This window comes from Telmatherina bonti (genome assembly GCF_933228915.1).
Source record: "Telmatherina bonti genome assembly, chromosome: 17".
NCBI lineage: Eukaryota > Metazoa > Chordata > Actinopteri > Atheriniformes > Telmatherinidae > Telmatherina > Telmatherina bonti.
In genome coordinates, this window is record NC_136615.1 from 10,194,094 (window position 1) to 10,207,631 (window position 13,538).

The 13,538-nt window shown below is 39.7% G+C and overlaps 1 protein-coding gene across 1 annotated transcript; it reads right to left on the minus strand.

Moving 5' to 3' along the window:
- Window positions 1–211: 211 nt before the first annotated feature.
- LOC306768592 (drebrin-like protein B) lies at window positions 212–13,538 on the minus strand (the record flags this gene model as incomplete). The annotated part of the gene is made up of 15 exons (XM_079257000.1): window positions 212–348; window positions 1,686–1,755; window positions 2,198–2,286; window positions 2,567–2,635; window positions 3,094–3,312; window positions 3,387–3,498; window positions 4,065–4,130; window positions 4,337–4,391; window positions 4,460–4,611; window positions 4,709–4,786; window positions 6,231–6,374; window positions 6,564–6,638; window positions 7,764–7,876; window positions 13,315–13,370; window positions 13,456–13,538. The coding sequence occupies 15 exons, from the start codon at window positions 13,536–13,538 to the stop codon at window positions 212–214; spliced, it is 1,518 nt and encodes a 505-aa protein (XP_079113126.1).

Here is a 13,538-nt window from a genome sequence, read left to right on the forward strand (position 1 = left end):
AGTATGTAGGTTATCGTGTACATGTCTGAGTGATGAAGAATAAAAAGACACCGATGGAAATTTAATTCTTATAAACATTTCACAACACTCACAGAATTGCTGTTTCTATTGTTAATTTACAGCAATATTATCAGTATAAAATATGACAAGCAGGTAATGTATAGTGTTGTATGTATGAGAAGAACTCAGAGCCTTCCAGTGACACAATAAACTAGAGAAGGTCCACATAATTAGCGGGGAACATGCCGTAGTGTCCATCAGGTCCAAATCCTCTCCACCAACCTTCATCCAGCATCTCGATCTGAGTTATAATGTCGTCGGGATCAAACGTAATCTCAGTGTCATCAGCTGAGGAAGACAGTTGATAATCAGAAGAAAAAGAGAATTAAGAACAACTATTAGAAGAAACTCTTCAAACAGCATTTTGAAGAGTAAAACCTAAACAACAGTCATTCTGGTGCAGATTAGTTGCTGGGTTGGCGATTATCATCCTGTTGATACACTTTAAGACTTGATGACGCCAAAGTGTTCACGTCCTGTGGCTGCAAAAAACCCCCAAACCCTCAGCCCTCCCGCTGTGTTCATCTATCCACACGACATTGTTCTAGAGTTCTTGTGGTGTGTACAGATGCAGCTTTTCAGCAACCTGTCATGATGTGATGTTTGTGTTGTCTCTTTCATTCTGGTTTCCTGTTTTATTTTGTAGTTTTTTGTAGTTAGCTCGCCTGGTTTTGACTTTCTGATACATTTAACCTGTTCCTCGTTACTCTCTCTCTGTATTTATACCCCTCAGTTGCAGTTTTGTATTGGAGGTTTCATTGGGTTTTCTTTGTGTGTAGGCTGTCTCCTGTTCTGTCTCCTGTTCTGTTAGTTTGAGGATTAAACCTTATTCCTGCCTCTCTGTCCTGTAGTTGGTTCCCCACACCTCCATGAACCCTGATACAACCCTTAGCAGTGTTTCTCCTGCAACCTTTCCAAACAAGTCACACTTGTTCAATCTTTTTCTAATCATACTGTCATAAACTTTACCATTTAACATACTAACCCAAGCCTGTGGTGTCTGAGATGTAACTCTTGGAAGTTTCTCTAGGTATTGTACAGTCTGACGTTGGGCTGAACTTACTGGAACCTCCATTCTGTGGAAAATCAGCAGCTATCGTGAATATTTTCCATTATCTCATTTACTGTAGAAAAATGGAGCCTAAATAGTTTGATAACTCTTCCCAGATTGATGACCAGCAACATCCGCTTTCCTGAGATCACTGCTGATGTGTTTCCTCCTTGGCTTTGGGTTAACACTCACCTGAATGTTGCAGAGCAGCAAATAAACAAAGTGTGTTTGTAGAGGAGCTTAGCCTCTCAACACTTATGGAAGTAACAAAGGTGGATTTATTTTTCACACACTGCTTCTGCATTTTGTTTTACTTTTTGCTCAGTAAATGCTGACAGTGCAAAGTGTGATGCTTATTATATATTTTTTTAATAATTTGATTAAACTTTATTTGCATAGCAACACTCTAATTTCAAGGCATTTCAGACATAATTATTCATTCATTTGACTTTTTTGTGTTTATTTGTATATACACATGAAAAACATAAACAGAGCTATTAACAGAATAATGACATGCCTCTTTACCAACCAATATCTATTTTTACCAATGAAATAAGTATTTGTGTTCACATACCAGCCTGGTAGTCATAGATAGCTCTGGCACAGATGCCCTGTCCACTGGCCTTACCGTCTTCATCCTCACCCTGATGTACAGAAACAACCACGTTTCATTCAATTCAAACTTTATGAAAATTACATCAATAGTAGAAGAATTTAGATGTGAGATGGACATTAGAGGTGGAAACAAATTATTGTAGACAGAAGAACATTCTAGATGCAAACATGTAAATAATCCCACTTATAGATATTTTATTTAATCTTGTGTGTTCTTGGAGTTAAAGGAAGTTAATAATGATCAGTTAATGAAGAGTAAATGCCGGCTGTCATCTGTCGTCACTTTAAGCATCTCGTATTTTTAAATGATGTTTGAAGCCTACAAAACTACCGGAGCTGGGATTACAGGAGACATGACAGTAAAACAGTTTGGATATAACAAATATATAGGATTTAATAAGATAAAAAACATCTTTTTGGTCTCTGATAGTGGAGATGGGCCTGTTGAGGTCCTGGACAAAGCATACTCACTGTTGATGGAGATTCATTAACATTTTCATAAAGATCCGAATCCTCGTTGGTGTCTGGTGCCATGTACAGATCCTCAGCTGGAGTTTCTGCTGTGGATTATTGACATGACAGCTTCAGGATGCAGAAAAGTCAGATTTTTGGCTGCTTGGTCCCCCACTGCTGGGTTTTACACCAGCACAGCAGGCTGACACAGTGACAACTGTTACAGTGACATAAAGCTGTTCGAAGTAAACTCTGACTTTGAGGACGTGTGGATCAAATTGTCTTTTAAAATTAAATTGTTGTTGAGATGTTGCAGAATTTCTTTTCTTACTGATCTGCCAAATGATTCAGTTACTACACACTGTACACTAGAAAAAAGGACTTTACCTGAAGCTGCTTCATCTGCATCGTCATCAAACTCATCCGACCACTCCTCTTCCTCGGTTAAAGCATCTTCTGTGTACATGAACATGAGAAAAAGAAACATGAAATTTTATTGTACAAGTCTGAGTTACAAAAAATTCTAAAAATAGAAGACAAATTAGATTTAAATACTCATTTTCCGTCATTAATTTACCAATTTTCATAATTTACATTACCCAAGTACATGGTTACAAACTCAAAAACAAATATTTACATTTTATGTGTTCGGATCACTTCTCTATGGCGTTTAATAACCTGGTAATTCCAAAAGATACAAGTGTTGCTGGCTCTATAGGTTCCACAGAGCCCCCTACGAGCATCATTACTACCCTTATGTTGGTTGTGGATTGATGTAGTGAAGAATCTTATCATATTTTTCCTGCAAAACTGACATCATATGTTTGATCCTGTTGTAATTCACCATAAATGACATATTTCCTCCCAATTCTACAGAGATCAGAGCAGCTCAGAGTGTTCAGAGCATGTCTGACCTGCAGAATGCAGAGGGGAACTTGTGGTTTCTGGTGGTGTTGGTGAGACAGCTGCAGCAGCTGACTCAGGCAGCACAGGTGTGACAGGTGTGACCGGAGAAAGGGGGGTCAGGGTAGGAGTTGGGAACTCGACCGGAGCTGGATATGTTGTTCTCTGAGGCTTCACCGGAGCCTCTGTCTCCAGTGACTTCTGGGACAGAAACGGGCTTTGCAGCTTCCCTGAAGGTGAAACATGAAGATGAAGCGTTTGCTTTCCAGCATGTTGTTTGTATCTGGTTTACCGCTTTGTTTACCAGGTCTGGATGCAGCAGGAGACGCTGTGTTGCCAGGCTGAGAGCTTTGCTCCTTCTGTTTGAATATATCTCTGGGGTTAAAGGATCTCTGAGAAATCAATGACTTGGCTTCCTGTGAGGGAAATCGAGGATTTGCGTTAAGTTATAACTACAAGAAGCAAAAAGAAAAAAACAAAACAAAACAGGGTGAAATAAAAGAAAAAAAAGAAGAAGAACAGGTCAGGATAAGCATAAGACTCTGTGAAAGAAGTTATTTCTTATTTAATATCTTTTTCCACCAATGAGTTCTATTTATGTGCTTTTTTCAGTGTGATATGTAAATATCTTGCTTTTAAGCAGGTCGTCCTGAATAAGTGCAGTTGTACATGTTGTTCTGTCTTTCCTGTCCTCTCCACCCCAAATAGTCGAGGCAGATGGCTGCCCTCCCTGAGCCGGGTTCTGCCGGAGGTTTTCTTCCTGTTAAAGGGGAGTTTTTTCCTTCCCACTGTCGCCGCGTGCAGCTCAGGATGGGGGATTGGATCCAAGTCATGACTCGATGCAATCAGTTGGTTTCTATTATAGGATATGTATGAATTGACTTGAAATGATGTGTCTGTAAAGTGTCCTGTGGCAACATTGTTGTGAAGTGGCGCTATACAAATAAAGTTGAGTTGAATTGAATCAATCACACAAACTTACGTTAGCTTTTTGCACAGATGCAGCAGAGTTGATTCCTGTCGTCTCGGTTTTGTTTTCCTCTTGACTCTAAAATAACATGATCAAATCTCAGACTGTTTGGCATTAAATATACATGTAAAATAGGCATACATGACATTCATAATGTCTTTTGAGAAGGTAGATGGACTTAGCAAAGGTTAGATAATGTTTACTAGGAAACAAATCAGGCTGAAAAAATGTTAATCATCTTTAGATTCAGAGAAAAGAGCTTTATTTCCTGTTTAACTTCTCACCAGTCGCTGTTGCTCTCTTTCTCTTTCTTCTTCCTCCCTCTTCTTCTGAAGAATCCTGCAAACGCAAAGCACACATGAGTGCTTTGCATTCTTTCTCTGCATGTTTGTTTCAGTGTGCCTCACCTCTCCTGATCAATCTGCAGAGCTCTCTCTTTCTCTCTCATCTCCCTCTCCTTTGCCTGCTTCTCCTCCATCTCCTTCCTCTCCTTCTCCAGTTTTTGCCTCTCCTGCTCAGCTCGCTTGCTCTCCTCCTGTCGGCGCACTTCTTCATCCCTCTGAGGAAGACAGACGTGTCGTGTTAACGGCGTACAACGCATGCAGGTGCTTTGTTTTGTACGGCTGCTGGTGTTAGGAATGTGAGGTTTTGGGAACCTGAGTCTGGACCCAGAAGTCGTCTTTCTTGGTTTGCTGAATTTCCTCCACTGCGTTGACTTTGCGGTAAACAGAACCCTGTTGCAGGAGCAGAGGAGAAGCTGATGAAGTTTGTTTTGTCACCAAAGGTGGAAGCTTGTGAGGATTAATCACACATGTTTCGTATAAAAACTTCAACGCTAAATTTCACAAAACCTGGAACAAAGATGGACCACTGGCAGAAAAACAAACTAATAAACTGCAGCACAGATCAGGATCATGCTTATTAAAATAGTTATATATAAAAACCAGTCAATCAATCAAACTTTATTTATGAAGCGCTTTTCCAACATAAAATATGTAACTCAAAGCGCTTTACAGTTTAAAATCTGACATTAAGGAAATACACAGACAGACACATTATATAAAAAGATACCTCCAACCCCACTTTTTAGATACATCTAAATGAGAAAGCTAAGTGCAGGCGGACTAGTCATGGAAACCCCATCCGAGGAGCCGTTTGCACCGGGACAGCGCAATGGCAGGCACCAGCAGCACTGCACCCTGTCCACCACCGCCACCCCGGTTGCAGACAGCTCCCACAAAGGAAACACCATTTAAAACATATAAAATGTATTAAGACAGAACCTAAAATGAAAAAATAAAATAAAATAAATAAATAAACCTAAAATAACACACACCCACACACACACACATATGTATGTATATATATATATATATATATATATATATATATATATATATATATATATATATACACATACATCCATACATACACACATATACATACAGATATGCACACATAAATATAAAAATGAAATAAGAACAATGATTTAAAAGCAAATCGAAATGGAATAAATTAACCAATTAAAACTTAATAAGAAATCAAATAAAGGCCAAACTAAAAAGGTGGGTCTTGAGTCAGCTCTTAAAAACACGAACATTCTCTGCACCCCTGAGGTCCTCCGGCAGACTGTTCCACAGATGGGGGCCAAACCACTGGAATGATGCCTCTCCGTGGATATGTGTCCTGTTTGGGAATCAATAAAAGCCTGCTGCCAGAGGAGCGCAGGGATCGCGAGGGCTCGTAAGGTAAAAGCAGTTCTGAGAGATAAGAGGGCCCAAGGCCATTAAGACATTTAAAAACCGTTAAAAGAACCTTAAAATCGATCCTAATAATAAGTAATATGGGCCCGCCTCCTGGTCTCAGTTCCATCATTGTAATATAGCCTTTGATACTTTAGGATTAATATTATGGATGTATTTGTCTCATCAGAGATGGACCAAAGCTCCACTTTTTAGTTTTTATTTACTCCTAGATTCAACTTTAATTGTAGTCTTCAATGCTGTTTGTCCACCCCCCCACCCCCCCCCCCACCCCCCACCCCCCCCCCCCCCCCACCCCCCACGCCCCCGTCTGGCGTTAACATATCTTAAATGAGAAAAAACAGTCTTTATTCTTTTTCTCAAACTGCATTGAGGATTACATCAATTAAAAACAGTGATTTGTGTGTCTTCTCACCACAGGTCCTCGGGGTGCGTCAGAATATTTCTGTGTTTGTTTGTGGAAGTTATAGTTGGCTCCAGATGCTTTGGCCACTTTCGTTAAGATGGTCTCCGGCTCCACGTCGTCCTCTGTGCGGCCATTTATCGTCACATGAGCTCCCTGCAATCACGCATCAGTGTGTATCAGCAAAGGTGTAAAATTAAGATATTTTTCTCAATTTAATTAGAGAAAATGATCAAGAAATGACTCATCTCGACGCTTAGTGACAGATACCTGCTGCTGCATTCTCATTTTATCCACATCTGATGTAAAAACACTCAACTGTGCAGCTTTATTGACTCAACTTACCTTCAAGAAAGCAGCTATGGCGCTCACATGGTTGGCGCATATTCCTTTCCGAGAGTCCTTCACACCTTCACCAGTCTGCATTCACATACAAACATCATGGTTGTGGAGAGACTTCCCTTCAGTTTACACACAATAGTTCAAGGTGAAGATGTTTTGAATATTCTTTTTTTTCCATCTTTCTTTTAAAAAGCAGAAATATCTAATCGCCCCTTGAACAAGCCTTCCTCGCAGCAGCTACAGCCCCCAGGCTCAACCTCTACAGGCTTTAAACGTGAACGCAGGATGTTGTTGCTCAAGGTTTCCTGCAGCTGCTGTCAGAATTGATTATTGTCGACTTGAATCATGTGAACTTTTATTTCAGAGAGGTTCTGTTGGCTTTTATCTGGACAAGATGAGGACAGTAGAAAAAAGGCATGAAAGAGTCTTTGTGGCGCTTTGGTGAACCATCAGGCTCAGCTGTTTTCCCTCTGCAGGTTTTCAGCCTAAATCTTAGTGAAATCACTCGACTTTATAAGCTACAGTCACACCCATTCATCCTCATCTCAGTTCTTCTCAGTGGTCCTGTCCCTGCAGCTACCAAGCAGTCCCACACCATGATGCTGCCGTCACCATGTTTCAGTAGAGATGATTTTAGAAAGCTTTAAAAGTGAAAAACATTTCATAGATATTATGCATTTATGACATTTTCACATCATCTTCTTAAAAAATAAGTCATATTTCTACTGGACAATAGCTTTATTTGCTGTTTCTAAATGGAACATTTACAAGCATGTTTACAAGCTTATTTAGTTCCTCAGTGACTGAGATACCTCTGCTGCTGCAACACGTTTTGACTTTAAGATTTAAATTTATCCCATTAAATCTACAGTTTGTGTTCATTTCTTAATACATCTCAAGCAAAAGAGATAACCTGTTAAACCTGACCTGCAACAAGTATTAAGAAGAATCCCTAACATCAACATGAGTGCATTCCACCATTCATCCACTCATGCAAACATACAAACCATATACTCATCATAAAACACACTCATATTATACATATTAGACCTAAGCAGACCTCAGCAGCACATTAAAGCCTAAAAATACTAAATGTGGTCTCATTCTTGGCTTTAACACAGAAATTAAATGTGAATTCCTCAAAACAACATAAAAACAATGTTAAAAAGATGAATTCCCTCATTAAAGGAGAAGACGCCTCACCCAGTTAATGAGGACATATTTAGGCAGGCCAGAGTTGGGGTCCTGGACTTGACAGAAGGCGTACATCACCTTCCCACTGCTCAGTTCCTCCACCATCTCCTCTAAACCACCATCTGCACACACAAGCAGAGACACACGTTGGAAGAATGTGTCAGATCGTTTATTTTCAGCTAAATCCTTTTCATCTTTTAAAACTGTTACCTTTTGTCTTATTACAATGAAACACCAGAATATCATTTAATGATGGCATTTATACTCACAGAAGTTTTTTTTTTATTCCATGTTTTTGTGAACAAATATAAAGCAAAGCAGAAAAAGCCCTTTGTGACAAAGTGGGGAAGGTTCCACCACTCATCACTGTTGCTCAACACAAAAACAGCGAACCATATTATGTTTGAGTTACTGATACTTTTCTTTATCCTCTCAGTGGTCAGCAGACACCAACTATCCTGGGTTTGTTTGTGTTTTGTTTTGTATTTGAGTAAAGTTAAAATATAAAACCACTAGTTAAAATAAAGATGCAGACAATAGAAATAATTTGGTTTGATATACTGTTTGATTTGTGAATGAAATGTTTAGTATTATTGACTTACTCACTATACTTATGTTCCAAAGGAAGGAAGAGCTGCTCATGTCCTGCATTTAGAGGGTTTTAACCAACTGGTGATGTCACTGGATGGTACCAAGTATGGGGGGGGAGGGGGAGTTACATTGTGTCACAGGAATTAGTTTGTCTTTTATAGACTATGTATTGTGCCTGATGTTTGTGGATGGGGAAACAGTTTATCTGAGGTAACGGGGAAAGAATGACTAAGGTGGTAGGTGCTGGGAGCGGCCATGTTGGGATTCAGGCGTGAGGGTATGTAAGGCATTTTGTTTGTCCGCGAGAGTCGAGATTGATGTAGCAGGGTGCATGTTAGATTACTTTATGTTTATTTGATTTCAGCTATGTTTAGTGGGTAGAATGTAATTTGTGTAGTGATAATAATTTTCCGTGGTGGCTTTCATTGCATTTTATGGCAACATGCACCACTGAACAATAAATTCTCAACTTGTTGGAGGACTTCTGCCTACTGCCACTCTGACCTACCACACCCTCCACTCCTGAAATAAACTCCTTAAAATAAACATTTCCAGAAAATGAGCTGGGATGTTTCCTTAGATGTAACAAAAACTAGAAATAAAACCCTTAGAGCAGGATTCTAATGAAGATTCAAGAAGTCTCAGTGTGTGAAGACCAAGGACAGAAACCGCTGTTGAATGGTTGTGATGACCTTCACACTCTCAACAACACTAAAGCACAAACTGTGATGCAGACATGGTTTATCATGACTAATGACTAGTTTGGAAAACCATTTTCTCAGCTCATGCATGTAACCTGAAACCTTTAAACAAATAGAAAGCAGTGGACACAGGTTCTGTGGTCAGATGCACCCATGTTTCGCTTGCTTTTGATGAAAATCTCTGGTTCTATGAGTCCAGTATGAGACAGAACATCCAGGCTGTGATCAGATACAGCTGTTAAAGTCAGCATCCGTGATGTGCTTCAGTGCATGTGACATGGAAAGCTTCATAAGCGTGAAGGTACCGATGATTAAGAAGTTTCTCCCAGGAGAAAAAAAGATTTTTTTGCCTTAATTGTCTTTTTGAGATGATGGCCACCTCTGATAATGTTAACTACATTCTTACTTAAAGAGATCATATGTTTTTACCTCTGTAATATAATGGCCTAAGTCAAGAGTGTGACTTAGGCCGTATTATTGACAGTGTGACTAAGCAATTTTACAAGCTTTTGAACATGGCTGCTGCTTCAAGAAGACAGATCTACCGAGCCGCTGAAGTTATTGCCATGATTCAGGGGTTATCCCCCACTGGTAAGTGATTAATTTTTACTTTATTATCAACAGGGCAAGTTTATGTGTCATTCTATAGTCTTCTTATTCAATCTGTTAGTTAGCATTTTTGTTAGCGAAAAAGCTAACTCCATGAAGCTAGCATTTAGCAAAGAGCGGCAAGGTGCGATTATCTTTGACTGTTATAAGTGATGGGCTTGTTAACCCTTTTCTGTCGTTTTAAATATTTCCTCCACATTTTGTCTCATTTTTGTTCACATTAAAGGATCTTATCAAGAAAAATTGTGTTGCACTCTAACAACCCAAAAATCTGTGTAGCTATAACAAAAAGGATCCTCTTCTGTTATTTCATGAAAATCTCGCTTGCTCATGATATAATTAATCATTAAATCATTTCATCTCCATAATATATTATGCTTTCTGTCTTTAAAACAGTTTAATATAAGTGACCACGAGGCAGCTGTTTTTCAGAATGATAACACATTTGTGACCATACACTTCAAAGGGTTGACAAGTTTTTTTTTGTTTTGGCAGGAGATGAACTTGACAATTCTGACACGGATCAGGCCTCATCCAGTGACAATGACAATGATACTCTCACTGAAGAGATTAAGCAGCTTCTACCAGGGCAAGACTCAGTTTCAGATGGATTACACAAGACCTCAAACAGTCCTGTTCATGGAACTAAAGTTGCCAAGCAGACACATCTACACCATGAAGAGGCCATGTCTGATGATCAAGATGATGTCATCACTGATCCAGACCATGCCCTGTTCTGTGATGAGTCCTCTGCCTCTGAAAATGAAAACAGCCTAACTTTGGTGGGACCAACTGCAGAACAGCAGGGTGAGGATGAGGATGCTAATTTAAATAATACAGTCAAAAGGAAAAGAAACAAATGTCTTAAACCAGCAGCATGGAAGCAAAATGAATCCAAGGAAAAACGCCTGAGAGGAATGTCATACAAGAGCAAAGATGGCAAAGAGACAAGAGCTAAAGCAATGGGACCTCCCTGCAACTCAAAGTTCTGTCAGCGAATCTCAACTCGAGACTGCCAAGTTATTACAGAAGAGCAGCGGCAGTGGATATTTCAGAAGATTTGGGCAATGAACACATGGGAGGAACACCGGTTATACGTCACCACTTTGGTCACAAAAGTTAACATAAAGCAAAAGAAAGTTGCTGAGGGATCCCGACGTAATTCATCATTGTCCTACCAGCTGAAGCTTCAAGATGGAATGACTCTCAGAGTGTGCAAGTCCCTCTTTTCCTCTACTCTAGGTCTCCCTGATAGAACCATTACACACTGGCTGAACAAAGACACCATTAACCATGACAAACAAGCAGCAGCACCACCATCTAAATCTGGACCCAAGACTGGCAAACATGCAAAGCTTGAAACTGATGCCAAGGATTTCCTAAAGGACTGGTTGAGCGACCTGCCCACTGTTGATTCACATTACTGCAGAAGCGCAGAGACCTACAAAAACAAGAAATTCCTGCACCCAGGCACAACCATCTCCCAATTACATCGGGAATATCAGCAGGCTGCTGCAACTGCTGGAGTAAGGGCTGTCGAAATACGATATTTCTCCGAAGTGTTTTATGAAGGAAACTATTCCGTTTTTATTCCACGAAAAGATCAGTGTGATGTTTGTGTTTCTTTCAAGCATGGGAATATCAGCAAGGTTGAGTATGATGCACATGTTTCCCAGAAAGATGAAGCGAGGCAAGAAAAATCCTGTGACAAGGATTCTGCAACTCATGAGAAGTCTGTTTGGACAATGGACTTGCAAGCTGTACTGCTGTGTCCAAAAACCCAAGCCAGTAGCCTGTATTACAAAACTAAACTGCAGGTCCACAATTTCACCCTCTTTAATTTGGGATCAAAGGAAGGTTACTGCTACATTTGGGATGAATGTCAGGGTGACCTGAGTGGTGAAGTATTTGCTCACCTTCAGTATTGCCACTTTAAAGGTGTGATCAAAGACAATCCAGAACTCAAGGAGATCATAGTGTGGAGCGACGGTTGTGGTTATCAGAACCGAAATGCATGTGTGGCAAATGCATTCTCTGAGCTTGCAAGGAAATGTGGAGTACTAATAACACAGAAATACCTTGTTGTAGGGCACACTCAAATGGAGTGTGACAGCATGCATAGTACTGTTGAACGCAAAATGGTTACAGACATCTTCATCCCCAGAGACTACGTCATCATACTCCAGACTGCAAGACTTAGGCCATCACCTTACCATGTGAAAATGCTCAAGCATGATCAGTTCCTGAAAATGGATGGATCTTACTTCACTAGCATCAGACCAGGCAAAAAAGTTGGGGATCCAACTGTCCATGACCTGCGAGCTCTTCGGTTTAGCAGTGATGGCAAGGTCCATTTCAAACTGTCCTTCTCAGAGGACTCTATGTGGGAAGCACTGCCCCAGAGGATACAGGTTCCAAATGAACCAATAACATGGATAAGAATGTTTCCATGTGCTCTGCCAATCCAGGAAAGAAAGTTCCAGGACCTCCAGTCAATGAAACATGTCATGCCAATCGAGTGTCATCACTTCTTTGACAATTTGCCACATTTATAGGCATCAGTCAAGAACCCTGTACAGAAGAAATGAAGGGAAAAATCGGGAAAATTGATGAGGTACACACACCACCTCAGCATGATGTTTAGTTTGATCTTGATTGTTAACCGTGTTTAAGGTTTAAAATTGCTTAAGTCACAAAAGGCATGTTAAAAAATTTGCCTAAGTCATTTATTCCTCTCATGTTACATAATTGAGAGACATTGTTTTAATATGTCAATAGTCATCTATTGTCACAACCCTTTTGAATGAAATTGTTCATAAAAAAAATATATATTCAATATTGTGTACTGTTTTTTGTGATTTGTGAAAATCCTGAAAAAATGACTTAGGCCATTATTTTAAGAGGGTGACGACATTATTCTGTGATAAAACTGCAACGATCAGTATCCTCACATCCCAAACCACTGAATCATGGAAAGGAAGTTGATGCAATGCAATGTGAAACATGACTGTTCAGCTTTTACCGAGTTTGTTGCATCAAACTCAACAATTCTTCATATTTCTTCAAACAGTCAGATAAAATTTCTTTATATTTTGTGTCTGTTTGATGAAGATTTAACCCAGAAATTTATGTTTTTGTTGTGGTTTTTAGAAAACTTCCCCAACAACAGGGTTTGTCGAATACTTGAATAAATAAAACAGTTCTGAATTTTAACCAAACAGGTCATTCATGGAGTCTATAGATTTTCTTAAGCTCAGCTGATGACTGGGACGTGAATTGATCATCTCTACTGGAGGTTTGATTAATAAAAGTTCTGCTATACATTGAGAAATAGCCTGATTTCTTAAGTTATCATATATGTAAGACTTGAAAGTAAAAACAGACACTGGGTGTGTTTGTCATCAGCTACTGATGAAGACTATTGAAACTCTCCTCAGGTTCTCCTCTGTGTTCACAACACATTTATCAACTTTACATGAGCCATCTTCTACCACATCTCAAAGATGTTCAGCTGGATTCGAGAGCAGAGAGGCCTCCACACTCCTCCATCCTACTCATTCATCTCACGTTTGCACACATTAACACAGGAGGACATGATCTGATTTCATGTGTGGGTCTGAACTACATGATGATAATTAGAAACATGTCTTCAGTCTTACCTCCTTTTTCTGCCAGTTTCAGATCATTACTGTTGCCTTCGTAGGTAAACAGAGCCCTGAAAACACCCATTTGACAGATGACTGATGACTTTGCTGACAAGAAGGTAAAATGTCTTTCCGTCTATATGAAAAACATCTCACCAGTTTGTTCCTGACTTGTCATCCACCACATCTTTATAAGCAGTCATCAGTGCAGCACCGTTTTTACTCAGGTTTACAGCCAT